Here is a 15,763-nt window from a genome sequence, read left to right as displayed (position 1 = left end):
GTGACAGAGTACTAAACGGGCAGACAAAGATGAATTCCCATACAAGTGAACAAACAATGGCCGCCGTGAAGGGCTAGACGGGAATAATAAAACAGACTACACTGGATATAAAACAAAAGCCCGGTACTATAAAAAGCTGTCAAAACAAACTATGGTACTTAACATTAGAATGTGTGAAGATGGAGCTTCGGACATGACGAAATAAATCCACGAATGTTAAAAAAAGTAGAGAGCACCACAAAAAAATTTCACACTAACAAAGTCCAAAAAGAAGGATGTTGTTCAGATGGCGCTCGCGTCGTGGCGTGGGTGGTGTGGCGCTGGTGGTTGGCTAGGGCCTTTGTATCGGCCCATCCCTTTGACGATGGAATTAACTAAATGGAAGACAACCTGTGAATAGTGGATTTCATGCGCCTTTGCTTTATACACGACACCCAAAAGGTGCTCGCGCGAGGGTTGTAACCTCAGCATTCCATGCTTTTATCTTTCTCTGGTATAATTGGAAGGTTTTATCAGAAAAGGTATATAAGAAGGCCTCTTTTCACCGGCCGCCACAGGTCGACCCAGAAATATGATAAGAATAATGATAAAAATTGTAATAACCAAGAACGAAGAATAAGGACAACGTAACAAATAAACATAAAGATATAGTCTAAAACAAGCACCTTCCTGAGGCGTGTACAAAACTATAACAAAGGCTAGATCAATATTCTTCGTTGGTCCAAATTGGACTTGCTGGCAAATAATTACCATGGTAAAAACAATAATAAATTATAATAAAATTGGTCATAAAACGTAAGTGATATAACCTAGATGACAGAGTACCAGATGGGCAATATTAACTTGAAAAACTACCCAAGCGAACAAAACCAAAATGGCTGCCGATACCGAGGCAGGCCAACCGCTTCCCAAACTAAAATCCACATTACTGGAAAAAGAACAAATGCCCGGTACTGAAATAAACTGTCAAAACAAACTATGGTACTTAACATTGGTAAAGGTGAAGTAGCAGCGTCAGTCATGTTGAATTAACGACAATCACTTGCGAAAACACCGATCAAAACAATTTACGACTTAGCGGGCAAGTCCAAAACAGAAGGATGTCCTAGAAGGCGTTCGTGTGGGTGACGGTGGCGTGGTACAAGTGTGGTTTCTGGGGTCTTTGTTATGGCCCTTCCCTTTGATGAAGGAGTTATCTAATTGGAAGACAGCCTGTGAATAATGGTTTTCACACGCCCCTGATGTATACACGACACTCACGAGGTGCTCGCACGAGGGTAGTAACCTCTGCATTCCATGCTTTTATTTTTCTCTGGTATATTTGGAAGATTTATATAAAAAAAGGTAGAAAGAAGGACTTTTCACTGGCCGTCACAGCTCGACCCAGAAATGATAAAAATAATAATAATATCATAAGTTTTCAGATCAGATGATTCAAATAGCTATGTTCCTGTAAATAAAATATAGTCTAAGCATTTACAAAGTGTGTAAACACACCGGATAGTAACTACCTTTTTTTAGATGTAAATGTTTTCTTTCTACCTTTCTTCTTGCACGTTATGTCAGATTTCTGTGTAAATAATTCAGTTAATCCGAGCCAGTATTTCCATCCAAACCATGACCAGGAAAAGAGAAACCCTCATTATAGTCTAGTAAAAATAGGGCTGAACCCAGAACAAATTATATCAATGAATTTGTTATCAAAAGAAGTTCATATCTATTTAGATTAACATATCTGAAATCTTCTCAAAGTGTGCTTGGAGAGTATTTTTTACAGCTAATTGAGTAACAGGGGGTATTTTACAAAATTTAATCACCTTTTTGTACAGTTTTGGGATTATCACTAACTGAAAAATAACCAAAAATCTGTACTGCATTTCCTTTCGTTCTTATTTTAAAACTTTGCATACATCACCAAGAATTGACGAAAATTGAAATGATAAATTTATCGTTGATGACATCAATAGCTTTTTCCTCTAAAACCTATATACTATATTGATTGTTCAAATTTCTTGCTATTCATAAGACCTTGTATTTTTTCTTTTCTTTTCCTGTTCTCTTACCAACAGCTATTTTCGTATTTCAGATAACACAGTATTAGACTAGAATATTGTGGGATGACTGAATGCTGGTACCTTGTGAGACGATGAAAACGAGTGATAAAAGACCATTAAAATATGTATAAAATTTTCATTTTAATCTTTCAGTTTCAGTAGCAATCTCATGGATATTCACTTTTGAGGATACGCAATATATTTGAGGAATATCATGGTAATAGGTTGACCAGGGCCCCAGCCACCCGTTGAGATACTACCGCTACAGAGTTATTGGCTCCTTTGACTGACCAGACAGTAATTACATTGGATCCCTCTCTCTCGTTACGGCTCATTTTTCATTTGCTCACACAAACACCGAATATTCTGGCCTATTCTTTCCACATTCTCCTGTCCTCATACATCTGACGCCACCGAGATTACCAAACAATTCTTCTTTGTTCAAGGGGTTAACTACTGCACTCTAAGTTGTTCAGTGGCTAATTTCCTCTTGGTAAGGGTAGCATAGACTCTTTAGCTATGGTAAGCAGCTTTTCTACAAAGACACTCCAAAATCAAACCATTGTTCTCTAGTCTTAGGTAGTGTCATGGCCTCTGTACCATGGTCTTCCACTGTCTTGGGGTAGAGTTCTATCTTGTTTCTCTTCCTCTTATTATTTTGAAATTTTTATAGTTTATACATGAAAGATTTATTTTAATGTTGATATTGTTTTTAAACTTTTCTCTTAGTTTATTTCCTTATTTCCTCTCCTTATTAAGTTATTTTCCTTGTTGGGGCCCTCGGGCTTATGGCATCCTGCTTTTCCAACTAGGGTTGTAGCTTGGCAAATAATAATAATAATAATAATAATAATAATAATAATTGAGAAATGGTGTTGATAAAGGTCATTGTTAAAATAAAGTAAAACATAATAATGTTAATTTTTAATTGCTGTCGCAATCTCATGGATAATGTTATTTGGAAAAATGGCATTTACATGTGTTGAATGAATATCAGGACATGGCTAAATGCAGGTGAGATGGGAAAGACAGAGATCTATCTAAAAATGTAATAATGAAGAAAGGTCCACATTAAAAGAGAAGAAAACAAATCTTAATCGAAACAGTATTTACAAAAAAATATTTTTTTTTTTATTGAAAATACTTATCAGACTATTAACATTATAATAATTACAACAATGAAAAACCCAAAATTCCAATATCATTTTTTTCTATCCTTCTTTGGGATAGTGTCGAGTCCACTGTCAAATTCAGACACTTGAGCATGCTTGGGTATCTTGCCAGGAATCTGTCTCATCCTTTGAATTTTTCTGCAATTCAAAAAGAAATTTAAATTACTTTATCATGAGTAAATATAAAAAACCAAACCATTATATACAGAATAAAAAATAAAGAATTGGGTATTACAGATCACAATATATATGTATAATCATAACACTTACATTCGCTTCTCTTTCTTTTCTCTCTTTTCTTTGATCTCTCTCTTGGCTCTAAAAGCAGCAGAAGCCCCAAGAGCACTAGGAGAATCCCTCAATCCCATACTTTTAGCATAATGGCCAAGATGTAGAGCTTTGAAGTTGAACATTTCTCTAAGATGCTTTGGATATGATGCATAAGATCGTACAAAAGACACATACGCTGAAACAAACGATAAACGTTAACAATCATTGTCAGTAAATAAATGATTTAATTATAATATGCATAAGATATTACAAAGGAAACATGCGCTGAAACAAACAATAAACTTTAACAATCATTGACATTAAATGAATTATTTAATTATAAAATACTTTTTGGGCTCAAGCCATGACGTCCTAATGGAAGGTTCCTTTAGTAGCTTCCGATGGGTATATATGACTACAGTGATATTCCCAGAGAATCAAACCAAAGGTTTCACAGAATTCTAACTTCTGGCGCGAGTACCTTTAAGATTACTCTCAAGGGTATCGTATATCATCAGGGGACGTATTCTTGACACGCCACATGGCAATCTGCACCCCGAATAGCCTTTACGCCTCTAGGCTCTAGGGGAAAACGTGGCAGAATAGAAGGGTAACCGCAACAAAGATTACCCTGGTTCCCCTACTACAATCGTATCAAAACCGCGCCAACTCCCTCTGGCGGCCATTCCTTTATCTGTAGCGACTCGCTACGGTGGTGTTCCCTGTCGATCTGACATTTCCGTTCGATTTCTGGGAATCTTTATGCTTCTACGGCTTCTTTCTCCATCTAGAAAGTTGAGTACTGATTCTTTACAATATGTAATTTAGTTCCAGCTTCGCAATGAAATTGTGTATTTCTTGTGTGTGGATCTTCGCCGATCGCCGGTGTCGCCATGGCGCTGTCGTTCTTGGTACATGTGCTATTTAGTTAGCAGAACGATATTCCGGTGTAAATAGCTTATTCATTGTTATGAAAGCTATTTAGGCATTATTATATTGTAAAGATATCTATAAGCATATTTTTCCCTTTCCGTGGCGATCGTATATGTCAGAGTTTTGGTGATTTAGGTAACCGAAATCTTGTCATGTCTGGGTAACATAACCTAGACAACATATACTTTCGTCATTTCCCCGGTTACCCTTGTGTTTTGGTTATCATTCCTGGAGATCGATATCTCCTGGAATTATATTAACCATCATCAATCTCACTAGAGATTTATGGGTAATCTCTCTTCCCTCTGAGAGTAGCCTTAGGCTACAACTCTCTGCGTCGGCCTTGAATTTCGAATTCAGGCATGACTAGCCTAGAGTTTTCTGTTTCATCCCTTAACGGCCGTCGGAAAGTTTTGGGATTCGATCAGAACCTCAGAGTATTTAGTCTTTGTCGGCAGTTGGTCGGCGGGGTGATTGCATTCCCTTGCCGTCGGAACTACCGGCATAGGAGGCTAGCCCTCCCTAGACTACACCTGAAGTGGTCGAATGTTACCGCCACCTTCTCCCTGTGGTCTAGTAGACTAGTCCTATGCTCGCCGACCCTAGGCTATAGAGTCGTATACTCTTGTGGCCTAGGATGGCGCCGGCATTGGAACTCTGTTTCTCCCTTGTTGAGAGGAACGGCATGAGCTGCCGTCCCCTTAACTGTATTAGCACCTCCTAAGCTGGAGAATAAATGATTCTCCTGCCGCTTGTGGTCGTGCCGGTACTGAAACAGAGTTTCTTCAAGGTGTGTAGATCCGGCAACATTGCCGGACCTCCTATACCTCAGATAGGACCCTTTCCCCTCCCCTATCTGTTCTTTAACGATGGCCGAGCCATTGTCTTTCCTGTGCTGGAGTCCTGCAACCTGACCATTGCAGGTGGGTTTCCGGGGCCGCCCAGAACCCCCCCCCCTCCTCAGTCATCAGCTGTCGGAGACTGCCAACGGCCATGACGACTGTCGGCGACTGCCGGCTTCCAGCGGCTGTGGATGGGAGGCCCCTTTTGTCACCAAGGTTCTCCAGTTCTCCCTTGAACTGCTAGCCACAGTTTCTGTTGTCGGCGTATTGTTCTGGCCGGCAGTAGACCGGCACAGATAGGTACTGACTCATTAGGTAGTATGCCGACTGTACTCGTGCTGCCGGAGGCTGGCCTACAGTAGTAAGCCGGCAATAGTACTATGGCTAAATGGAAGTGAACCTTCTTTTCGGAGAAAGGCAGTAAAATTAGACTTTTACATCTTTTACTACTGTATACATATACAGTAATAGAGAGCCTTCACTCCATGCTTTCTCTCTCTCTCTCTCTCTCCTTTCTAGCTTGCTAGATGCTCCGACAATAGCCAGCTAATCCGGCAATATGCCGGCTGTACTACAGTATATGTCTATACAGGTAATCAGTATAATTGCAGTATAGTATATACAGCAGATGAATAACTATCGTATATATTATACTAGTAGTTATTTCCAATATATCTTGGGTATCCCTGCCCAGATATTTGCTGAACCCAATTCTATATTGATGGATTAATATTTCATCAATATTCTGATTTGAAATCAGTTTCCATGTACCCTGCAATATTGAATTTCGTAAAGGGCTGGTGGTGTGACACCTCTAACCCCTATAGGGGAGAGCCCTTATCCCTGAGTTTCCCTGATCAAGAAACTCCCTGATTTAATATTGTACGGGAGGTCACAGCAAATAGATTGGTTGGGATGCATAAGAATATGTCTTTTATTTTCTGCCGGCTGAACTACGGTATAGGTCTATACAGGTAGTCAGTATATTTCCGGTATAGTAAATACGGCATATGGATAACTAACGTATAGATTATACTAGTAGTTATTTCCAATATATATTGGGTGTCCCTATCTAGATATTTGCTGAACCCAATTTTATATTGATGGAATAATATTTCATCAATATTCTGATTTGAAATCAGTTTCTATTTACCCTGCAATATTAAATTTCGTAAAGGGCCGGTGGTGTGACGCCTCTAACCCCTAAAGGGGAGAGCCCTTATCCCTGAGTTTCCCTGTTCAGGAAACTTCCTGATTTAATATTGTAAGGGAGGTTGCGGCGAGTAGATGGGTTGGGATAGACAAATATATGTCTTTTAATTTCTAATCAACATATCTTGGATGTGAGCTTCTGCTGTTACCGCTCCTATTTCGAAAGAATGACATTCCTTCGATACTCTGATTGTGTATCAATCCTCCTTACCTCACAGCGTTAAGCATAGAAGGGGACAGTGCATGTACACTTCCTTACACCTAGGTGTTCGAGCCCCCTTTTCTTCAGGGAATTCCCCGGTTGGAGGAATTTCCTTAAGACTGAGGAGAAGTAACAGCATTGGCTCACAAGGGATTCACGGTTATGTGTCTCCAACTATCTCTTTTAGCTTTCTGTCATAAGCTATTTTGTCAAAAGACAACTTTGCAAATTGCCTATCGATGCGATAATCAATTGAATACTCCTTTCTGTTCTCCCTTCCTTACAGGAGGGACACCAGATGATGCATTGCAGTCTTCCGCAGTTATAAAGATGAGCATTTTCACGGAAATAATATATGCAGGTCCCCCCAGCAATATTATTTCCAAAATCCCCAATCTGCAGGACGGCAGTCTAGAGCTGTCGAACTGTGGTTGGTTTCGTCTCGAAAGTTATCTCTTAAATGCGGTTCAACTGCGAACCCGTAAAATGCTAGAACTCTACGGGAATTGGACCGAAAACTTCATTTTCTCATTACTAATAAATACCGATTTACTGCTCCTTTTAAAGGTTTTTAAGGTCTAAACCCCCAACCCTGCCTCTTAAGTTGAGGTTGCAGACACTAACGGCATTGGTGAGTCTGAGCGGGACTCGAACCCCCGACTGACTAACACCCGGCAGAGACTCCATATTCAAGCCACACCTTGTAGTGAAATCAACAACAGCAGTCATTGTTTCACTGTCACATCTAACTCCGCCGCCAAGAGCCGGCAGTGGGTGCCCTTGGTCACCACCCAGTCAATAGATGAGTTGGTATACCTTCAATCGACAGCCCGCCGATTCCCAGCGGTCTGCCGACGGCCCGAGGAGTCTCCTCTGGTTCAGAGATCCGCTGACTATGCGTATAGTTTTCACCACTACCCAGTCACATTGAATACTGGCTAGGATGGTGTGACGTCTGTCAGCGACCCGCTGCCAGCCGAAAAATCACTGATATGTCGAAGACCTGCTAGCCATATCGGTACTGAAGTACTGTGCCAATTAACTTACCCCCAAGCACTAGCCTTGATGGTAACAGGCCAATTGTATAGGGGTATACAATACCCTGTACACCTGCAGTTTAGGACCATATCGCAGACAGAAATCCTTGGTACATAACCATACAATAGAATGGTTTTCCAGTACGTTGTGCTTCTAAGCACAACCCCTTGCTGAGACCTACCTGATTTGGGGGATCCACCCCCCCCCCTTCTTCCTTACGCTGATGCTTCATCAGCCTTTTGATTCTCATTATTAATTCCCCGGATGTAGGGCACTACTCTAGCCTTATGGACTAGAATCTTCCATCGGCCTCTTCTTGAAAGGGGATGCCCTAGAATCAATAATTAGGAAGACCGCAGCAGTTGGCTGGAAGGATTTACACGTCTGTGTCTCTCCTCTTTCCAGCATACTTATCCTAAGCTTTATGCAATAGAAAGGAATCTTCTATTACAGTGAAACACTGAAAAGCTGATATAGGCGAACAGTCAGGTATGGCCTGAAAGGAGAACGGAAGGGTTTCTTAGTTCTCCCTAGGATGTTAAACTGCATCCCACAGTTACAATGACCGTTGTTCCACAGACAGTCAGATTTATACACCTTCGGATCAAGCGAAGCAAACAGACGCTTCTGGTAGGAGGGAAGTTCCTCCTGGATCGCCGGACCTTTGATCACTGGAGTCCAAGGCCTGACCAAGATGAGACTAGAATGGAAATGGACATACCTCCACCATCCTTTCCTCAACTCTTCTTATATTCAAATTCCCCCTAGAAGAGTATACCTTAAAGCTCTAGAGCATACTACCGGTGAGGAAAGTAGAGTCCATCGATTTCCAATGAAGGCAGTTTATTGTTCACATGAAAGACTCAAGAAATCTCTGAGTCATTCTGGACTTGGCGCCACGCAACAAGTTCCAATAGAACAGCAAGTTCAGAATGATAATCCTTCTGAACATAAGGACCCTATTCAGTAAGGGGTGTTGACAATCCAGTCAGTCACCCCCTCCCCTCCTACCTAGGATCCAAGTTATGGAAGATAACGTATATCCTGGACGAGATTCTCATCGGACTAGTTTCAGTCCTAGGATCCTTACGGAATTAGCAGACAGTCAAGCGAAATCAAGCCTAGAAAGAGTTCAGGCAACGATGGCCCTGGACGACAGGCTGGGGTGGGCAGCACCCGAAATTACTGTCTATGAGCATCCATGGAGATGATCCTGCCCTGGAACATTGAGGATGCAAATAATAGAATCTCGATTCTCTCCAGCTCAGGAGCTTCAATGTTTTAAAAAATCATTGAAACCTGTCGTCACCCTAACGCCCCCTTTTCCCCTGGGGATGTAAAAGGAGATCGCAAGGTCTGTCAAGAGACTATGGTAATCAGTCAGGATTCCATAACGCTAACAGGGAGGAGTTTCGAACTCTCTCCAGTTCACGATGATGACAGACCCAGTGCTACTCGCACAACTATAAGATGTGCTAAGAGGCTGGAGAAGATACGCATCAAACGCTCGAAGAGATCTAATAGGACCAATAATGGTCATTCCCTCTCCGCTTACCCTACAATGACCAAAGGCCACGGACCCGTAGGCCATTTTAGCCCTGTAATGGGTGGATAAACTCTCTCCACACAGATCGGACCTCCTCAGGTTGATCTGGAGCATCGAAGCGATAATGAGGCGTCAAAACTGTCGAGGATAAGGGACGTCTCATTTCATTAGGGAATGCTAGCCATCCCTTCCTTAAGGGAATGGCGCCTATCAGCAGCTCGTTTATATATGATCCGCAAGGTGACAGCGGATGCTCTTCTTGGGTTCCACCCAATAGAGTCGGAATGGTACACGGACGCAGACCCATTCCCTCCCAGAAAGGGACAAGTCCCCGAGCTGCAGATCGTTCTCTTCATCATGAGCGTTATCAAGATACTATCTCGTTATTTAGTCCCATACGAGGACCCTCTAATGGAGGTAACAGACATCATGTCTCTACTTTAGAAGTGATGGACTTAGAATTCCTATTCAGCCCATCAAAATTTCCTCCAGAAGGCCCTCTACATGCTGAGACCCTTCCAAGGAAGAGGGGCTCTATTGGCTCCCAGAAAGCCCAAGAACATCCCGTTCCCTGTAACGAAGGAACTGAGGCTGAGGCTAGTCCTAGTTATGCACCTAGGATTATCCAGGAAGTTCAGAAGTTTTCTGCCTTCTATTTATCACAGTACACCTGATCCCTTCATTTTACGAATTCCTTGCCCTTAACGGTTAGGAAAAGACTGGGATCTTAAGGGCAAAATAGAATTCCTAGAATAATACAAGTCTAGTCAACGAGAAAACAATACGAGTCTTCTTGGAAAAGTAAATTGTTTTGTAAAGCAAAAGGGCCCGAAAACAATCTCATGATCTTCTGCCTGTCCTTCTCTGTCCACCCCTATATTCAGGGTCTGGCGGCCGACAGCACGTTGGCCTTTTGAGGAAGGAGGCAGTGTATCCTTGAATACTATGAGAACGCTAGTTCTTCGGCCTTGTCTCCATATAAACCCTTGAGTAAGCACCAAGGGTATGGCCGACTTTGCGAGAGAGGTCACTTAATGAGATCTTTGGATCCATGGACCATTATCTCTGTGCAAGTCAGCCCCGACTAGACCTCTTCTATATGCCCTTTAAATGGATCTAACGATTGGAATCTTTAATAAATTCCCGATAACATGTGCAGGCTTAGGCCCGCAACGCCACTAAAGCCCATCTAATGGTCTTTGGACAAGGTCCTACATTATGCCTCACCTGTGAACAATGAGGATTGTTCCCTCAACCATCTAACCTAAAAGGTTATTTTTTCGGTTCGCTATAGCCTCTGGGACTAGAGTTAGTGTAATAGTGGCCCTATCCTGAGGGCCACAATAAGTGAGAGTACTGCATCTCTTTCTGATCTAACCTTTCTCATTAAAGACGTCCTACCTACTAAGAGGTGGGGTTCCTGGAGAATCTGCCCTCTGAAGGAAGATGTCTCTCTAGGTCTGGTAGAGCGTCTAAGGTCTATCTTCATAGAACTTCAGACTTCAGGAGGAACAGCTCTTTACAGGAGAAAACTTTGGATCAAACTATCCACTACAACTGAGGGCGAAGCTCACCTACCTTTTTCGCGGAGCGGATCCTGACAGTACTCCTGCAGATAAAAGATCCAAGGAAAGTTGCTTCATCACTGAACCTTCCTGTGTGTGGACTTCAGCCTCTTCGTTCACCTACTGATCGGAGGTTGTCCAATGCGTCTTACAGACACTATACTAAGCAAATCTATGGATTGAAGCAATATGTGGTGGCGGCAGGTGCTATTTGGACCCTGTCGTCTAGCTCTGTGATGAACAGTAAATTGATTGGGACTATCAATTAAAAGGAGAAGGGGTCAGCAATTTTCGTGTGACCTCCCTTTGAATAAGTGTTGCCAAGGTAACACTAAATCTGTTCAGAATCTCAGGTGTGAAATTATACGAATACCACTAGTGCCGTGTGTACATAGTACACAGTGTTGTTAGACTATTTCATGTACAGAAATTATAAAGAAAAGTCTTGTTAAAAGAGCTTTTCTTCAGTTTGAGAGTGGCACTCATCATTTCCCCCTTTCAAAAAGGGGAACATTATTTTCTGTGTATGTCTCTCGTATAATTTCCTTATCAGGCTATATTCATTTAGCATGTAGTCATTTATTAGGAATAAATGTCTATTAAAATCCAGTTGCGTCCTAATTCGCCCAACAATTGCATGTTTTAAAATACCAGAGTTCCTTAACTTACTCATGTAAGTATTTCTCATATCATTGTATGCTTAAAATCAATGGATGGGGACACTGATATTGGTTCCGCAATATATACAATCCTTGAGACCGGTTGTATTCTCAGTGTATACTTATGCTTGTTCATACAATATATGCTACCTTCAGGCCCCTTTCCTACGTCTAAAAATGACTCTTCCCTGCAGGGGGCAGGAAGCACTAACATTGTTATGCTTAGTGATGATGACGGATACCAGTAACGTCATTTGTCTCAATTGGCCCTTTTGGCCGTGGAAATATTGCCCCAAGGTTAAGGCACTAACACAAAACCACAGATACATTAATTCTCTGGTATGCTTCCATTAGGACGTCATGGCTTGAGCCCAAAAAACGGATTTCGAGCGAAGCGAAAAATCTATTTTTGGGTGAGATGGCCATGACGTCCTAATGGACCCACCCTTCTTTTCTATGAAAAGATCTTCACGGTTTCCCCCCCCCCCCTGATCTACTGTATCTGTAGCATCTTGCTCATTGCTACAAGGAATGACCGCCAGAGGGAGTTGGCGCGGTTTTGATACGATTGTAGTAGGGGAACCAGGGTAATCTTTGTTGCGGTTACCCTTCTATTCTGCCACGTTTTCCCCTAGAGCCTAGAGGCGTAAAGGCTATTCGGGGTGCAGATTGCCATGTGGCGTGTCAAGAATACGTCCCCTGATGATATACGATACCCTTGAGAGTAATCTTAAAGGTACTCGCGCCAGAAGTTAGAATTCTGTGAAACCTTTGGTTTGATTCTCTGGGAATATCACTGTAGTCATATATACCCTTCGGAAGCTACTAAAGGAACCTTCCATTAGGACGTCATGGCCATCTCACCCAAAAATAGATTTTTCGCTTCGCTCAAAATCCGTTTTATAAGATTTCATGAAAAGTAAATCATCATTAACCTTTGATAAACTGTACAACTACTGTCCATGGTTTAACTTATTTATCAATAAAGATCATGTACCATATACATATAGTGTTCCCACGTCAACGTACACACGCATAAAACAACACACGTCTCAGTGAATTTCTTTTTTTTAATAAATAAAACTATCTTAGGAAACAATTATTGAAAAACGTTTTATAATGAGCAACACAAGTGAGTGTGGGCAAGTGGGGCAGTACTGTAGATAGTTACAACTGTACCATTTACATCTGGCAATGCAGAAATCTCCCTGACATCTAAACTACTGGAACGGGACTACTGGCAGCGGACAAGTTACTTGCCACAGCCTCACTGGTTGTGGCTAACTGGCTGCCAGAGCCTAAAAAGTCTAAAATACCGAAGGATCGAAGGCAGGCGGTCATAAATACTCAGTAAACTAGTATAACTGAGGTAAAAAACCCCTAAGGGAAATAGGGCCACTGCCAACAAGTACAGTAAGAAAGACCCGAACGCCATTGGCGAGCCCGTTTCCAACTATAACTTCATCACTCTCTAGGCTAGGCTAGCCGAAACTGACATGCACTGAACTAAAACTAAAAATACAATAATGCAAGGTAAATGCAACCAAATAAAGAGCCCGAAGCATAGTAATGCTAGAATAAAGCTAGCTAACGTGAAACTAATAAATAAACTAAATGAACACGATAAATAAGGGCAGTCGGTTACACATCATGACGCCCAAAGCTAGCTGGACTCGGAGCGCCCGGCTCCCACATCGTTACAAGCTAAATAACCATTACCCATAGGGATCCAAAACACCTACAGCTAAATCAAACTGTAAAGGAAGATGGTACTCAACTTAGACGACGAAGAAGCCATTATACTAGGAAACACTCTAAAAAAACTGAAAAAGGACGCACAACAAAACAACTACGTAAGCAGGAAGACGCTGCGAACAAAGGAATAACTCATCAGTGACGAATGAGGGCACCATAGGGGGTTAGAACCCCGTGATACCTGATGGTAATTCTCTTGTAATATCACTCACAGAAATATTATACAGTAGGAAGCTGCTGAAGGGACCTTCCATCAGGATGACATGGCTATCTCACCCAAAAATAGATTTTTCCTACGTCAAAATCCGTTAATGATAACTTCTACACAAGAGGGAAGGAAGGGAATATATCGATGATGGTTTGTTTATTTACCAGTTGTTTACTTAATCTATAAAGCAGTGGTTGAGGAACAGGGGTAAATTACCCCCAAATGGGATAAATTAGAACATTTGGTGGGGAGGTAATGGATGCACTATAGATGTGGATATGCTAAGTGATTAGAATATTTGGGCCCCGGGGGGTTAATGGATGCACTATAGATGTGGATATGCTAAGTGAGGGCTGCAAATATGAAATTTGAAGAAAAAGAATGCACCAAGGAGCTCAGGATCTACATAAATGGGGAAATATCTGTAATGACATTGTTTGGTTTCAGATGCTAGCACTTCCCCTATAATATAGAGAAAGGTTAAATGAAGCTACAGATATCATTAGTAATTTTCAGCCTATGGAAAAGAGTATGTTTGATACAGGGCTTCTGATGAAGTTGAAGAAGAAATGTTTCTACGTTCTCCTCTTGTGTTGAGAACTCATGGTATTGATGTGTTTAGTAAGGGTGATGCATACATCAAAAAGTGTTCCTTTAAAGTGAGAAGATTGTATTGCAGTATCAGCTGATAGAGCTTCTGCCATACTTGGATACGTCAGTGGTTTTGTGGCTTTGGTCAAACAACACAATCTAAATATTCAGGTCATCAATTTTGATACCTCGCCAAGCATTACATGTGAAGAATTTGGAACTAAAAGTGGAAGCTATGTTAAATGGTGTAATTGAGATAACAAGGAAATGGAAAGAGAGAAAACCAATCTCATCTTGACTAAGGAAAAAATTTCAGCCTTTTTATCAAAGCTTCAGTATTTGAACCAGAAAGTAAACACCAATAAGATTGCTGTTTTTTCAAACATATAGCGTACTCGTGTCAAAATAATTCAATCACTTTATGGAAAAATAAACACTGGAGTTAGACACGAGCCATCCAAACTGAGTGAAACTGAGCATGCTTCCTTTTAGACTAATCTCACAGGATTGACCAGAGGTCTGTTATTCTTGCAAGGGCACCAGCCAACCGTTGAGTTACAATCGCTTGATAGTTATGGGGTCCTTAAACTGGCTAGACAGTACTACATAGGATCCTTCTCTCTGGGTACAGTTAATTTTCCTTTTGCCTACACACACACACACACACACCGAATAGTCTGGCTTATTCTTTACATATTCTCCTCTGTCCTCATACACCTGTCAACACTGAGATTACCAAACCATTCTCCTTCACCCAAGAGGTTACTGCACTGTAATTGTTCAGAGGCCACTTTCCTCCTGGTAAGGATATAAGTGATTCTTTAGCCATGGTAAGCAGATCTAGGAGATGAACACTCTAAAATCAGACCACTGTTCTCTAGTCTTGAGTAGTGCCATAGCCTCTGTACCATGGTTTTCCACTGTCTTGGGTTAGAGTTCTCTTCCACATTATCATATACCCTGTATTATTTCACTCCCTCTTATTTTGCTAAAGTTTTTATAGTTTATGAAGGAGATATAAATATTTTACTGTTACTGTTCTTAAAATATTCTACTTTTCCTTATTTCCTTTCCTCACTGGGCTACTTTCCCTGTTGGAGCCCCTAGGCTTATAGCATTCCACTTTTCCAACTAGGGTTGTAGCTTAGGAATTAACAATAATAATAATAATAATAATAATAATAATAATAATTATAATAATAATAAGAATAATAATAATAATATATTTCATAAGGTAATGTTTTCATTTTCATAATGATAACTGAAACTAACTACATTTCTTTTCGAAATTATAATCCCAGGTTATTTGTCAGTTTTATTCTTACATCTTAATAAGACTGGCAAAACGAAGTTTGAAATCTGATTGGAGGTCACAAGGGTAAATTCATCAGGCAAAGATCAGTGAGCCATATTAAATACCTGAATGGTTAATCTTAGAGTGTAAAATACAGCACTTGAGACTGCAAAGCTATCAAACTTGGAAGATAGAAACTTCTCCAACTCGTGATCTACGTCTCGATTCCAGGGAGACAGTACACACTGTAGGCCGACAAGTATTTCACAGAGGAGATAAATCATGGCCCTTTTGCTGAAGTAACCAAAGCATGTACAGTATCCATATGTCTGAAGCCACAAGTGTTCCTGAAAGAACAGTACGTCGAATAATCAAAGAGGGACGAATAACGCTAATGTGGAAAACCTAAATTTCTAGAGACA

At 41.1% G+C, this 15,763-nt stretch overlaps 1 protein-coding gene across 1 annotated transcript in view; it reads right to left on the bottom strand.

The window, feature by feature from the left end:
- Window positions 1-3,147: 3,147 nt before the first annotated feature.
- The window catches only part of LOC137639547 (ATP-dependent DNA helicase DDX31-like), a 254,114-nt gene continuing 241,498 nt past the window's right edge, over window positions 3,148-15,763 (bottom strand). Inside the window, exons 10-11 of the mRNA XM_068371813.1 lie at window positions 3,497-3,692; window positions 3,148-3,364 (exon numbers count right to left, since the gene is read on the bottom strand). Of these exons, the coding sequence (XP_068227914.1) occupies window positions 3,256-3,364; window positions 3,497-3,692 (305 nt within the window). The 3' untranslated portion in view covers window positions 3,148-3,255. The remainder of the gene's footprint in view (window positions 3,365-3,496; window positions 3,693-15,763) is intronic.

The sequence above is a fragment of the Palaemon carinicauda genome, chromosome 4 (assembly GCF_036898095.1).
Source record: "Palaemon carinicauda isolate YSFRI2023 chromosome 4, ASM3689809v2, whole genome shotgun sequence".
NCBI lineage: Eukaryota > Metazoa > Arthropoda > Malacostraca > Decapoda > Palaemonidae > Palaemon > Palaemon carinicauda.
This window is presented reverse-complemented; position numbering and strand designations above follow the sequence as displayed.